We start from the raw sequence: 13,757 nt of genomic DNA, 5'->3' as shown, positions 1-13,757 counted from the left end.
TTACTCATGCCTCCTTTAAACACCAGGTTCCTCAGACCTTCATGAGAATATTCCCTTTGGTGGTAGTAGAGACATGCTGTATAAATATGATGAGATTCAACAGGGAAAATAACCTAAAAGCATCACAGTTTCTTCAGAACATTTTACAAAGGGCCTCCAGGATGCACACTGGGTGACAGAGAGGAGGACAGAGCATCAGAGAGTTAGGTTCCTTCAGATGTCTCCCAGGAAAGAGATTGCAGCAAAACAAGTCTGCAGCATGACTATTACACTCCCTTTTCTCAAGCATCTTTTAGCTATCTGACACTCAAAACCCAAGATGTGCATCTGATAACAAATTTGGGCTGAGACAGAGTCCTAGAAATGGAAACATATGGAAGAAATTTAGGAAGATGGACAGGTTAGAGGAGAGAGAGGAGCACAGAAGGAAAGTTAAATCAGACATCAAAGAAGACAAAAAGGGACAAGACTCCAGTCGGCTAAAATCCTAATTTGCAAATCTCTGTGGATTTTACAGGTGCCTATTCTCTAGCTGGATGATCTATTGGAAAGAGGTGAGAAACACCAAGTGGAAGTCTGGAAGCAAAGAGAAAGGTTAAATTTAAATGTGACAAAATCCTGGGGTTTATACCACAGAGGCTTAGGTCTCAGCCTCCACTAACAGGCTGCCTCCTGGACTTAATTTGAAATGGTAAATCCTGTGTTAGTTCAGGTGTTCTGCTGCTGACACGTTTGACAGTAAAAAGAAAATCCACTGTGTGTTTACTTGGATTTAATGGAGTTTTCTCAGTGGGTATCTATATTTTTTTATGGAAAGAAAAACCACACAGAGCCTTTTGAGATTTATTCTGTGGCCTCCACATTTAAAGAAGGCTAAAATGTGTTTATGTATGAACCTATGAGCTCACACTCATGAAGATACTTACAGATATTTACAGATATGTGTATGCACAATAATGCAATAATGCATATAAAAACAAGCTTGTAGATACACAAATACACCTCCTTGGCAGCATATTACTTTGCAACTCTGATAAGCACACCCACCCATGACTCTTTTATCTCTCCCAGTACCTTTGCTTTCGTTTCTTCTGCAGCCTGCACAGTCACCACACTTTGCTGAGACTCTTGCTCAGCCTCCATGTGCAGAAACCGAAACATAAGAGATCAAGATAACTGGTGGCACCCTGCCACTGCTGGGTGAGCTTTATGAGGCTGACTCTGATCAGTGAGGTGGCATGGCAGCCAGCCACCAGGATGTGCAGGCAGACCTCTGATGCAGGCAAAGTGAAAAATAATTGGCTGGTGGCAAGGGCTTATCTGCATGCTCACTTGGGTAACAAAACATCCTGATATCCTTGTAATGGAATTCTTTCACAGCTGGTGAGGTTGTAGAAATTTCCCAGCTCATTAGGAGGAGTCAGTATGAAAAGAAAAAGCTGCAAGTATCTTGTTTTACTTAACTATTTTGGAAAGCTTTTCTACTCTAAGCAGTCCTTCTACAGTCTTCTCACACTACTTTGTGTCACAGCAGTTCTATATATTTATCTTTATTTTGCTTCCTTTGTGTCTTTGTTTCAAGGCACGCACTGTCAAAGCACGAAGCAGAACAAGTACCCCAGACCCTGTGGGGATTAGTGCCCATGCCCTGCTTGAGAGCCTGAGTCAGCCACCACACAACCACCAGAGTTTTAAATATGAGGGGGACTACATAACCAGGTGGATTTCACTTGAGAGAAGCAATGATTTTCTATGGCTTGTACCAAGGAGAGTGTTCAGAGCAGCTCTAGGAACTTGCAGCTCTGAGATTTTCTTTTCCAAGCACTCAGGGATAGCTCAAGGACAACAATATATGGTTAAACTCTCTCCAAAATTCACCTGGAAAGTGTAGCTGTCATGGGAGGCAAAACCTCCATCAAAAGCAGAAAATATCTACCAGGACCAGGCATTGCAACCATTAGGCACCATCAAGGATGGAGTTAATTTTCTTCATTCCTGACCAAATCAGTTTCTGGGCAGTGTGTCAGTGGAAGCTGCAAGTGAGGGCGGTCAAGATAACCATAATAATTGTTTTGTTCTTTTTTTATTGTGAAAACAACTTGGGGTTCTTTGCTCGTGGTCACAGGCTTGCTTTGAGCAAAACCTGGTTGCGATGTGAATGGGCTGAGCCTGGCAAGACAAAGCCAACAGGACAGTGTAAACAAGGACTAAGGAAAAGGAGCCTTGGCACAGACAGGGCATCAACAACCACCCCCAAAGCTGCTGGGAAGATTACACTCTGATACCCTTAGTTTGGCAGCCTGTGCCAGCAGATTGGAGACTGCAAGGGAAACACTTGGTCCACTTTATACATTTTGTTCAGCAGTTTCACATCATCTGTGTTTCTCTTTCCCAGCCCCCCATAGCAACTTGTGTGATCAGTTTTCCCTGCCTCTTTAAAAACATCTTAAAAGCACAAGGAGTTTCCAGTGGATATATCTAGTGGCCCACTTCCAGGATGGACTTGCAAATAAAAATAATTACTTCTTTTAGCTATCTGAGTGGAGATGCTGAAATGCCATGACCATGGGTACTGTAATTATCATTCCACAGTCACACCTCTTGGTGGATGGGGGATTTGCTTCTGTTGAACTGAGCACCTGTGGATTTTTGAAGCTGCATTTTAAAATCAAGTGCTGCTCTTGGTTACATGTCAGAGCTCCCACTGAAACAGTGGGAAATCCTCTAGGTTAGCAGAGTCTATCGAATGCAGACGTGTTTCAGTGATTAATGATGAGACATTATTACAGCAAGACACTTACTGTGATTAGTTGATCAGTTTAAAACAGTGACAAGTGCTTATTTACATGGCTAACTATAAGATTTTGGAATGCTCTGCTCCAGTAAACTGTGGATGCAGATGGCAGGACAGGGTGAAAGTAGGTCCATATACGGACACTGAAGGTGAGATGCAGGGCTCCCAAATGCAGTCATTGTGGGTATTGAGCTAGTGGGACAGATAATGACAAACCACAGCTGGTGGCCAGGATTGCCTGCTCTCTATGAAAAACAGTCCCTCTGTCACGGCTAGATACAGTGTCTGCACTGTGCTTTCTGCCCCAGTGAGGCATTTTCTGTGGTTTTAAGTTCACTTCTGTTCCTCTGGAATCATGAGGTAGGAAACAAGGCTATCTGAGAGGATAGCAGGTCTCCAGAGACGCTCCTTTTGGCATCCTGCCCATCTCTTGCCTGATGATGGGCCCTGGGACCCCAACACAGAAGAGTGCAGCTGAGGGGATGATAACTCAGAGACAACTTTGAACTGGTTCAAGAGTGGCTGCCCCAGAAGGATGAGCACAAATCTATGGGGTCTGAATCCATATGGAATCCATCCCAAGGCACTGAATGAGCTGACCAATATCATTGCAGGACCTTGCATTGTTTTTCAATAGCCTTGGGAGTCTGGAAAGGTTCCGGGCCAAGTGGAAGATGACAGTGCTGTTCCAACGTTTCAAGAATGGTAAGAAGGAAGACCCTGGTGATTACACCCTGTCAGTCTCACTTCAGTGCCTGGTAAAGTTGTGGAGAAGACATTCTGTATTCTGAGAGACAATTATCAGGTCCTGAGAGGGATGTCTGGACCACCTCCTCTGAGGTAGCCAACATCTGGAACAGCCTTGGGCTAAATTAAGGCAAAACAACACCAAGCCATCAGTTAGAAAGTTTTATTTATAGGCTGCAGGAATTAAAACTGTATGATCAGTTTAACAGTCTGTAGCAGCAATAACTCAAACCTTTCTGAACAGCCTGAATTTCTGCAGATTTAACCTTTCTGAACAACAGGTGGCAACAGCCATCTCTGGGCAGCCTGTGGCAGCAGTGACTTGAACTTTTAAGCAGAGGGAGAAAGGAAGAAGGAAAGATAGAAAAAATAGATGTAGTCCAAAACAGAACTGGCCTTGTCCAGATTCTAAATACAGAAAGGTGAATACATGTTTCACCAAAAAAATGATATCATATTGCTAATAGCACTTTGTTAGTGAGGCTCAAGGATCCTGGTTCAGGCCTCAGCACTTCACCTCCAGGGTAAAATGTCCAGCACACAGCGAGATAAGTCCAGAGGGCTCTGGGTGAGCAGCTGGCTGATGGCTCAAAAAATTACAGCCAAAGGGTTTACATCAGGCTGGTGACCTGCCACCGCTGGGGCTCCCTGGGGCTCATTTTTACAGCCAATGATCTTCAATGCTCTTATAAATCATCTGAATGGGGGAATCAAATGTAGGAACCAAAATTAAGTAATCTTGCCGATGATACTAAACTAGGAGGATCTGTGGATTCCCTTGAGGGTAAAGAGGCCCTGCAGAGAGATCTGGATACTGAAGAGCTGAGCAGTCACAAATTGTATGAAATATTACAAGAGTAAGTACTGCATTCTCCACTTGGGACCAGGTAATCCTGAAATTTATGTAATCCTGAGACCACGGATCAGTGATAGGACTGGTGTAAATGGAATGAAGCTGCATTAGTGGATGTTCAGCCAGGACATTAGGAAAAGATTCTTCACTGATATCAGAAACAAAGCGCACTCCTCTTAAATTTTTAAGAGTTTTAGTAAATGATGATAGGGGATAATCACAAAGCAAAACTTACAGCGCACGCTGGGTGCACAGCCACAGCCAGGCACACCCACCTCTTCTGTCTGCAGACTTCTATACTGTTACAGTGGTGTTACCTCCTCAGAAGATTTTGCAGATTTATTTCGGGCTGGTTGATGACAATCTTGCTTCAGATTTTTGCAGCATTTGCACAATTCAATAGTCGCAGACATCAGCAGTCTAGGGTGCTCTTCTGATGCCATTTTAAGCTTGGAACTCTTCCTTTATGGTCTTCTGCTTTTCACTTATGCTATCTAAGATATACATTTTGCAATAATAATCATATCTTAAAAGACACCTTTTGCAAGCCCACTTCCATCTTTTAAAAGCCTTTTACGTTAAAAGCCTTATTTCTCCTTTTATGTTCTCACAAGCACTTACAAATTTTACCACACTTAAAAGCAATTTGAGACTTACACTAATTATCCAAAAACAATTACAATTTTATAATTAAACTAAACAAATTATAGTGAAAACCAACTACTACATAAATGTTTATAACATGGATGAAGATTTTAGTCATGTTGTTTAGTTTTAGGTAGTCATGGGAGGAGAAGGACTTGATGATCTTTTGGCTCCCTTCCAACTTGAGATATTCTGTGATTCTTTGATTCTACAAATGAAGATCCTGCAATGGAAATAGAAGTATGGCATTTATGTCCTCCAATTGCACTTTGAACCTGCTGTGATTTGAAATGGACATGGCAGAAGCAGGCTATTAGTTGTAATAGCCCAAGATGTTACTTTTCCACATATGCCATATAAAATGGATTTCCCAAACAACCAATGACTCACATAGCCACAGATTTCTTTCACTCTCAATCACTAAAAATAGCATTTGTCAGAAAATTCTAATGCATGGAAATCAAAATGCTGAAGTACTTATATTAGTTTCGCTATATTTTTTTAAAAATACAGTCCTTCGCAGCCAAGGACGTGGACCTGTTCATCCAAGCAAAGTGTCTTGTCTCCAGGGCCACAAACTTTCAGCACTCTTGCTGAACACAGCTTTCTCTCTCCTGCCCTTCAGGAGGCCTGCCACAAAACACAAGCAAAGGCTGAATTTTCCCAGGGTGCAGGCATTGTGTTTTGAACAGCTTTTCTCACCTCACAGAGACTGTACCCTTCCAACCAGCCACAGAAGTTACTGAATGGCATCTGGCAGGGACTTTATTGAAGTATGCAGGGGCCCAGTAACTGGGGGGGTCAGACCACTGCAGACATTGAGAGAAAGGGGCTGAGTGGCACCATTTGGCAAACTGAAACCCATGCTCAGATCCAGGTTAAAAAGGAATCTGGTGGAGGGTTTCTGAGGTGAGACTGGAATTGGAAGTAAAAATCAAGGAATTTCCCACCCTGGAACCCAAAGGAGAAAAACTGCATAGGTTTTCCTTCATAATATTGTTGCCTTTTCCAACCTAAAAATGAAATCTGAGATAATTTTTAGTATAGGAGGTAAGATAAAAAAGTGGATTTTTATTTGGAGGCCTCCAGGGGCAGTTATGGACAATGTCCACAAAAACCCTGCCACACAGGGTGAATATAGTTTTGATTTGTTTTAGGAAATCAGCATAATTGATAAAAAGCCCCAGTTAGGAGGACAAGTGGTAATGCACCTCTCCCCCAGGTCAAGCTCCTTCTCTGGAGCCCTCCCTTGGTACTAGCTGTATTTGTTTATGAAAATGTGTCTCAAAGACTTTGTTCTCAACCTTGGATCCCAGGAAGAACCAAGATAGGATATAGGCCTTGTACCCCTGGGGCTTGGAGCTCTGGAATTTGTTTTGTCTCCCTGCCCAGGGAAAGGGCACAGAAAGTACTGAGAAAACTAGCTAGAATACAATAACAGACTACAGAGCTCCAAATCTATGTGCGAAGAATACAGAGAACATAGAAAAAAAAAGGCAAAACCCAAGATGGCATCAATATGATGGAAAAATATCCATAGTGCTTCTCTCCCAGTGGGACAAGATAGTTCCCATGATTTTAGTACATTCCTTTTCTCAAAAGCCTCAAGAGTCTAGCTGAACTCTTTACAGTCCAACTAGAGCTACATGCAAACAAGGGCTTCTTTCCTGCTCTTTACAGCTCAGTTGCCCCAGAGTGCAGATCATTTCATGTGATTCCCTCTGTCTCTCAGAGTGTACTGACCTGAAGGATGTCTTCGAGCTTTACACGATTCCTCTGTATCTCTGATTGAAACCTCATGGGCGAGAAATCACAGTGGACACCTCGCTGTATGAAGGTGTCCCGACAGTAATCATAGTCTGGAGAAACAGAAGCAAGATAATTAACCTGAGTTTATTCAGATACCAGAGAAGCTCAGGAAGCACGACTTCTTAAGCACTTCCTTGTATCCATATCACAGAGACAGCTTGGCCATGGATAGGTCAGCTAATGGATGCTGTCCGTATTTGGAACCAATATCATTCACTCTGGGCATTTCTTTCCCTCCTTTAACTGCAAAGGAGCTCTTCAGCCAGCCTTGTCCCAGCAACTGCATTTAGGACAAGGGAGAAGGACCATATCCCCCATTCCCTCAGGAGTGACATAAGGATGGTATCTCTAAACAAAAGAGAATTTTCATAGATATCTGGTTGCTAAGGGTCCTGCCCCTCTTCTCCTGCACTACTTAAACCCCTTTTTTGGGATGTGACTCTCATTCATTGCATGGTGATGGTTGTGCTCCCAAAGAAGCTGAGTAGACACAGGGCACCATAGAAGCAAGGCCATACCAAATTCACCCATGCACAAAGTTCACCAGCTCACCCCTCCCCAATCCCACAAAGCATGGGAAACCTTGCCTTCGGCTTCCATGGCTTCAATGGTCACATTCTCCAAGCTGTTAAGTTCCCTGAGGGCCCTGCAGTTGTTTGGGTGGTTTACATAGTAGAGACGTGCCACGTGTATGTAGATGTTCACGTTGGTCTGCTCCTCCAGGAAATCCCGAATTACATCACAGCACTTCCAGCAAGGGCTATAGGACAGGTACCAGGTCATGTCACAGATATTGTAGCATCTTGGCTCAAAGATTTCCTCCAGGAAGTACTGTTCTGCATGGCAATCATTGACATCGTCATTTCTGACCCAGTGTTTCCAAGATCTGATGCCCCCACGCCACTCCAGCTCGCACAGTAGGTATGTCTCCTTTGGATACTCACGGGGATCAAAGTGCTTTCTTAATGCTCTCTTAGAGATATGCATGCTGAAACAGAAGAGAAAATTCCAGGAATCCCTGGTCACAGCTTTGTTTTCACTAGTACTCCATTAAAAAGGGGGAGGGCGGAGGAAATCAAAGGAGAACTGAGAAGGGCAAAGCACCAGACAGCAACGCAAGGAAAACGGAGAGGCAAGAACCAGGCAGGGTAAAGGAACTAAAGGAACCAAACCCCGAACTGTTAATCCTCCCCTCCTCCACAGCTGCAAGCAGAACTTTCACTAACTTCCCCCTCCCGATGCGTGTCCTCTTCCCCATCAGTGGGAGTGTTTCTAAAAGCTCTCTATATTTTTTTTTTGTCAGACATTTTTACAAGGCTCCTATGTAGCTCTTTCCAATGTAGGGAGCTGTTGTGAATTTCGTAAAAACTAATACAAAAAAATAATAATAAATGCACTATGAAGCTGAATATTTTTCCTTACTAGATTCTCTTGCTGTTTGTACTTTCATAAGGATTAGCACAGTCAGCACTGTCCTGCTTGAGAGAAGAGGAAATAAGTGCTTTATGCAAAAAAATGCAACTCCCAGGATGGATATTTTCTGAGTTCAGAAAGGACTTCTAAATACTGCTAGTTAAGGACCTATGCAAAAACTGCCAGTAGTCTTCAATATATCTTTTATGCTCAGTAATTATCCATAATGCATAAACAATGAAGCCTCCAGAGGCACTATGTAGCCTTTGTACAATTGCCTAATATAGAGATTTATATGAGAAAGCACTTCAGATATATGTTTTTTCACATTAGAATAATTCAGAGTAAATACAGTAGACAACTGATCAGATTCCAAAGAGAGAAGCAACAAGCCTGTAAATTGATTTATAGATTAGTACTCATTAGTAACAAAAACCCACAAACAAACCAAAACCCAAACCAAACCAACAAACAAAAAGCACAACAAAAAAAGTTGCAAAACCCCCCAGTCTAAGCCACGGACAAATGAAATCTTGCAGAAAAAGTAACTGTCACATATTCTCTATCTGCAGGACTTATCACCTATGCAAAAAAGTATCTCATTTATCTGAGTCAGTCAGAAGCTGTTGTCTTCTTACCCTGTCTCCTTCCTCATCCCAGCCTCCTGCACACTAAAATACATACGCACAGGAAGCAGTTTATAAACCACGGGGCGTGTCTCTCTCGATCTTCTCCACGTAAACTCCATTTATTTCAACCAAAGAAACCCCACATGCATATTTATTTATCAGACTTTCTATTGAATTTATGCAAATGTTAATGTAAATGTAAATGTAAAAGTAAATGTAAATGTAACCAAATGTTTAATTATGGTACAGGAGTAACTATTTTATTATACCTAATTCCTTTAGTAGCTTGTTTAAAAAAAATCACTAAGAGGGGCAAACTGAAGCACAGACTCAAATTTTATGCTTTCTTGTTTAAGGTGTTTAAAGAGATGCTTTTTTTCTATTTATATCATGTTATTTGGAAGTTAACATCTTTTAGCTTAAATTTCTGTAAAACTCAATTTTTAGGGAACATATACATAATATAATTATATCATATGTTCACAATAAATATATAAAATATATATATGACTGGTTGAAATTCACCAAAGAAAATTCATTAAACTCCCAATATTCAAGCCAAGTTCAGTTAATCTTATTTTTACAGAAGATAACTTTAAGGTTTTGGAAAGCAATGTCACAACAGATTACAGAGATTTAATTCATTCAAAGGCACCTGTAGATGTTCCCATCTGATTATAACACACAAGTTAAAACTTCCAAGTCTTACTTAAATAGGTTTTAAGCACCCTCTCGCCACTGTTTTGACCATAAAATGCACACTCTGGACAAGCTACTGCAATGGGTGTCCTGTGTTCAGGGACATAAAGCTATTTCTTTAGAACAATCTTGAAATACACTAATCTTCAAGATACAGACACCTTAGGGATGTGTTGTGCCGAGTGAAATTTATGGTGTAATCGGCTTAGTAAAATATGACCAAAATTCTGCATTCTTATTAATATTTGCTACAGCTATTACTTGCTATTTTTAAATAGTAGATTAATGAAAATTTAAACAACACTACCAGAAGGACAAATGAGAAATTTTAAAAGTGTGATAAAACACTCACATACTATAGAATATATACAGAAAGGCAGTATTCATTTTTCTCCCCAAGTCAGATAAGAGAATACTTACATTGTGAGTTTACAGATACATTGCCCCAATTCATGCAATCATGACTCGACTCTTTTTTAAAGTGTTTGCAGTTATCACCAAGTGTTCAGCCTTGTCATGCACAGTACACACATACACATAGAGCCTAACTCAAAAAAAATCAGTCACATAACAGCTATTGATACAAATATGAGATAAAATTCATAGTTAGCAAATAATTAAAGCTATAAAGAAGAGAACATAATTTTTCTTTCTAAATTAGGTGCATCAATCTCATAGAGGTGAACTTGTAATCCTTTCAGAATTTGAGAGCTGCAGAGAAATGCACTGTAAAGTATGACTAATAATACGAAAAATGGACTGTACCCCAAAATGTTTAGAGGAATTAGGGCAGAAAATGACAGAGGGATGACAGCTACATAACTATCTCCTAGGCTTTATTTTCTTTTTTATTAATATGCAGCTGCTATGTAAACGTACATTAAACCTTGAAGATGTATTGACTGATTACAAAATACATTTTAAAATGTGGTAATTCTATATTTCCTATTGTATGGTCCCACCATCCATAACTTGAACAGGAATGTGATGAGGTTATTTTAAAATTCACAAAACAGCTCCTAATACGAATATCTTACAAAAACAGTGTAATAAGCCGCATCATCATAGATATTTAATATTTTCCTTCCTTCCTCTAACACTTTCTATTAGAAATGATTTAAAACTCTGCTCATTGCACGATAATAACAGTAATAATGACAATGTCTAAAAATACATGAGCATAAATTTGTCAAAACTTCTCTAATCCACATTTTTTTGTCTCTTGCTAATGCTTTGCACAACCGAGGCACTTCTTTACCAAGTGCATTCTGTGAAATACACAGCTGTGTTTCATGTCAGGTACATACAGGCAATGTGTGTATTTCTAATTGTAATATGTGTGGAAACCAACCATGGGACAGTTAAAAAGATGAATTCTAATAACAACTGAGGAAAGTAAAGCATGGAAGAAGGCCTTTGAACCTATCCTTTGTTTTCAATTAACCTTAGTTGATTTAGGAGCATTTGAATTAAAGCATTAAGGATGTTGCTCTTTGCTTGTAGCTAAGCCTTAAAGAGTTTTCCAATAATAACCTTTTGAAGTATAATTTTAGAATATTGCTTGTAGTAAGGACCTTTGAAACTATAGATAGCTTTAGAATATATTAAAAGGAAACATGCTTATCTCACACCTTAACAAAACAGCGAAAAGCAGCTTGAGAAAGGAAGATGAACATCAACTCAAGGATCAATAGTTTCGACCAAGGGAAGCTGGACATCGCTGTTATGAGATTTATAGTCTGTAAGACAGTCTGTGGGAGAGTCTGTAGCAGTGACGGGGGTAGCGCACGGTCGGGACGGACGGACGGAGACGAGATCTCTTTGAAGCCAGGCCGTGGAACTTGCAGTTTATTACAAAGGGCCTGGGTGAAGGGCCCGCTGGGAGCTGCCACCGCAGCTCGGAGCAGGCCCGAGAGAAGAGAGGCTTAAAGTGTAAGAGAGTTGAGAGAGTTAAAGGTTTAAGAGCGGAGAGCATGTAGAAAGGAAGGGGTGAAGAAGTGCAGAGGTGAGCGCAAAAAGAGAAGAGGAAGAGAGGAGGAAGAGAGCGAGGAAAGAGAGGAAGAAGAAGAGAGGAAGAAAAAGAAGTGCAGAAGAGAGCGAAGTTCCCGTTACAATACAATAAATCATCATTAGCGTTGAATATTCAGATTCTCATCAACCAATCTACCTACAGCATGCATATCCTATAACATTTCCATACAACCTATAAGAACCACTACATTACCATACTGTGTTACATTTTAAACCCTAAATCTTACTCTTTGGATGTGGTAGAAAGGGACAGGTGATCGGAAGATCACGCGGTGTGACGGAAAGCGGCAGGATTCCTTTTCCCCTAGTCCCCTGAGATAAGACATCACCCTAGGAATGTTACTAGGAATGTAGCCCCCCAAAGATAGTAATGCTGGTAACTTTCCACACCTTCTTAACATAGATAGTACTGCAGACCCCCTGTGACGTAGAGAAGCCCCTTAGACTATAAAACCCCACGAGATGAGGCAATAAGGGCCTTTGACCGTCTGCCACATTGGTATCTGCGTGCTCTTTGGCCCGAGCGACGCTGGTGAGTTTGGGTCACCGTGCTGCTCCTCGAAACCAGGTCGCTTTGCCTTATATCAGAAGGCAATATTTGGGCCCTATCTGCCAAGCTGCAGGGTCTGCTCTGACCCTTGGACCTGCCTGCTTGCAGAGGGCATCGTTTCATCAAGAGGGGATTACCTTCCCCTTCGGCTGGCCACACCATTGTTTTCCAGTTGTTCAGTAACTAAGGGATCTCAAAACTTGCTTTCATTTCAATCTCGCTTATAGTTTCTATATTCTCAAAATCTTTTGCCAGGCAATCATATTTATAAGGCTTTCCTGTTCCATCCTCCCCAACAATAGTCCTTGCAATTAAAAGGTGGGCCCACATCTGGGGAGCTGGACTTCACCAGATGGGATTTGTCTTTCTTCTTTCGGAAACCGGACCCCCACCATCTGGGGATACTCCTTTCTGGGATACATCCTGAGAAAAACTAAATCACAATAGTGTATAGAACTGTGATGTAAAAATAGGGAATAGAAACTGCTGAGAAAGGTTATGAGTACCCCTATAAATATCTGTAAGCCTCAACTATGTGCAGTTGGAGGGAAAACTTCTCCCGCTGTACCCAGCACTGTATTGCTCATACTTTACCATATTAATTAATAAATTGATTGCTGCTTGAATATTGGCCTAGTCATGCTTCTCATTTATAACAATTCTTTACACTTCTTTACTTCTTTTCTTACTTGCATTAAAACTTCCCCTTCCCTGGAACAGAAAATTCTCTGAGACACTTCCAGCCCGTCTGGCAGCCTGGCGTCGGGGCCCGCCAGTTCCCGCCCAGCCCTGCCCCGACACCCCAACACTTGCCGGGGCTTTCCGCAGTGCCCGCGGCTCCTCACTGCTTTATGGCTCCCGGGACAGCCTCCAAGCCACCGGGAGCTTCCCCAGCAGGCTGGGAGCCCAGTGCAGCCCCTGGGGCACCGCAGTGACAGAGGGCACCGAGGTCCCGCTCAGGGACCAGCGCTGCCCTCACCCTTTCCCAGCGCCAGCAGCACGGCCCGTCCCGAGCCCGCAGGGACACAAAGCTCTCGCTCCCTCCCTCCCTTCCCCTCCCGGGGCAGCACAGCCAGGGACGGCCTTGAGTCGCAGCAGCAGCAACAACACAGAGCTGAAGCTGGACTTATTTTTCCTTTTTTTTTAGTTTCTTTTACCCTCTCATCCTTCTGCGGTACATGGCTTCTCGTTCGCGGCGGGCTCTGGCGGCGCTGCCCTCCCTGCTGTCCCCGCCCCAGCACAAGGCACACCCCGGGCTCCGCTGGCGCAGGAGAGGGGGAAAAACGAGACAGGAGAACTTTGCCGGACCTCAGCTGGTGCCTGGGAATGACGTATCCAAACACGCCTGCCCCCAGCAGGGCTCCCGCCTCCTTTCCTCCCGCCTCGGCTGGGCTGCGGGGTGCCTGAGGAGCTCCCAGCTCAGCTCAGTGGAAAGCACGGTGCTCCTGCCTTGAGTGCTGCCAGATCTCTCTGTCACAACTTTGTGCTCACCAATACCACTCATGGGAGACTTCGCTCACAAAGTGTCAGCAAAACTTTGTCACCCTCCCTACCAAACCAACAGGGTTCCCCCCTTCTGGTCCTGAA

The 13,757-nt window shown here is 42.6% G+C and overlaps 1 protein-coding gene across 7 annotated transcripts; it reads right to left on the bottom strand.

Moving 5' to 3' along the window:
* Positions 1 to 3,690: 3,690 nt before the first annotated feature.
* LOC102064430 (C->U-editing enzyme APOBEC-1) lies at positions 3,691 to 13,457 on the bottom strand. 7 transcript variants are annotated; one of them, XM_074534962.1, is made up of 5 exons: positions 13,328 to 13,457; positions 7,793 to 7,836; positions 7,436 to 7,684; positions 6,783 to 6,898; positions 3,691 to 5,262 (listed from the first exon to the last, which is right to left on the bottom strand). In XM_074534962.1, exons 1-5 carry the CDS (start codon positions 13,348 to 13,350, stop codon positions 5,248 to 5,250), a joined length of 447 nt encoding a protein of 148 aa, XP_074391063.1. In that variant the 5' UTR covers positions 13,351 to 13,457; the 3' UTR covers positions 3,691 to 5,247. The 7 variants fall into 7 exon arrangements, 6 of the variants coding, with proteins under 6 accessions (XP_074391063.1, XP_026652792.2, XP_074391061.1 ...); XM_026796991.2 differs by lacking the exon at positions 13,328 to 13,457 and adding an exon at positions 8,900 to 8,931; XR_012578975.1 differs by lacking the exon at positions 7,793 to 7,836 and having other exon boundaries at positions 13,328 to 13,414.
* Positions 13,458 to 13,757: the final 300 nt, after the last annotated feature.

Source organism: Zonotrichia albicollis, chromosome 2 (genome assembly GCF_047830755.1).
Source record: "Zonotrichia albicollis isolate bZonAlb1 chromosome 2, bZonAlb1.hap1, whole genome shotgun sequence".
Lineage (NCBI taxonomy): Eukaryota > Metazoa > Chordata > Aves > Passeriformes > Passerellidae > Zonotrichia > Zonotrichia albicollis.
Note: the sequence above shows the minus strand (reverse complement) of the source record. Positions and strands in the feature narration are given on the sequence as shown.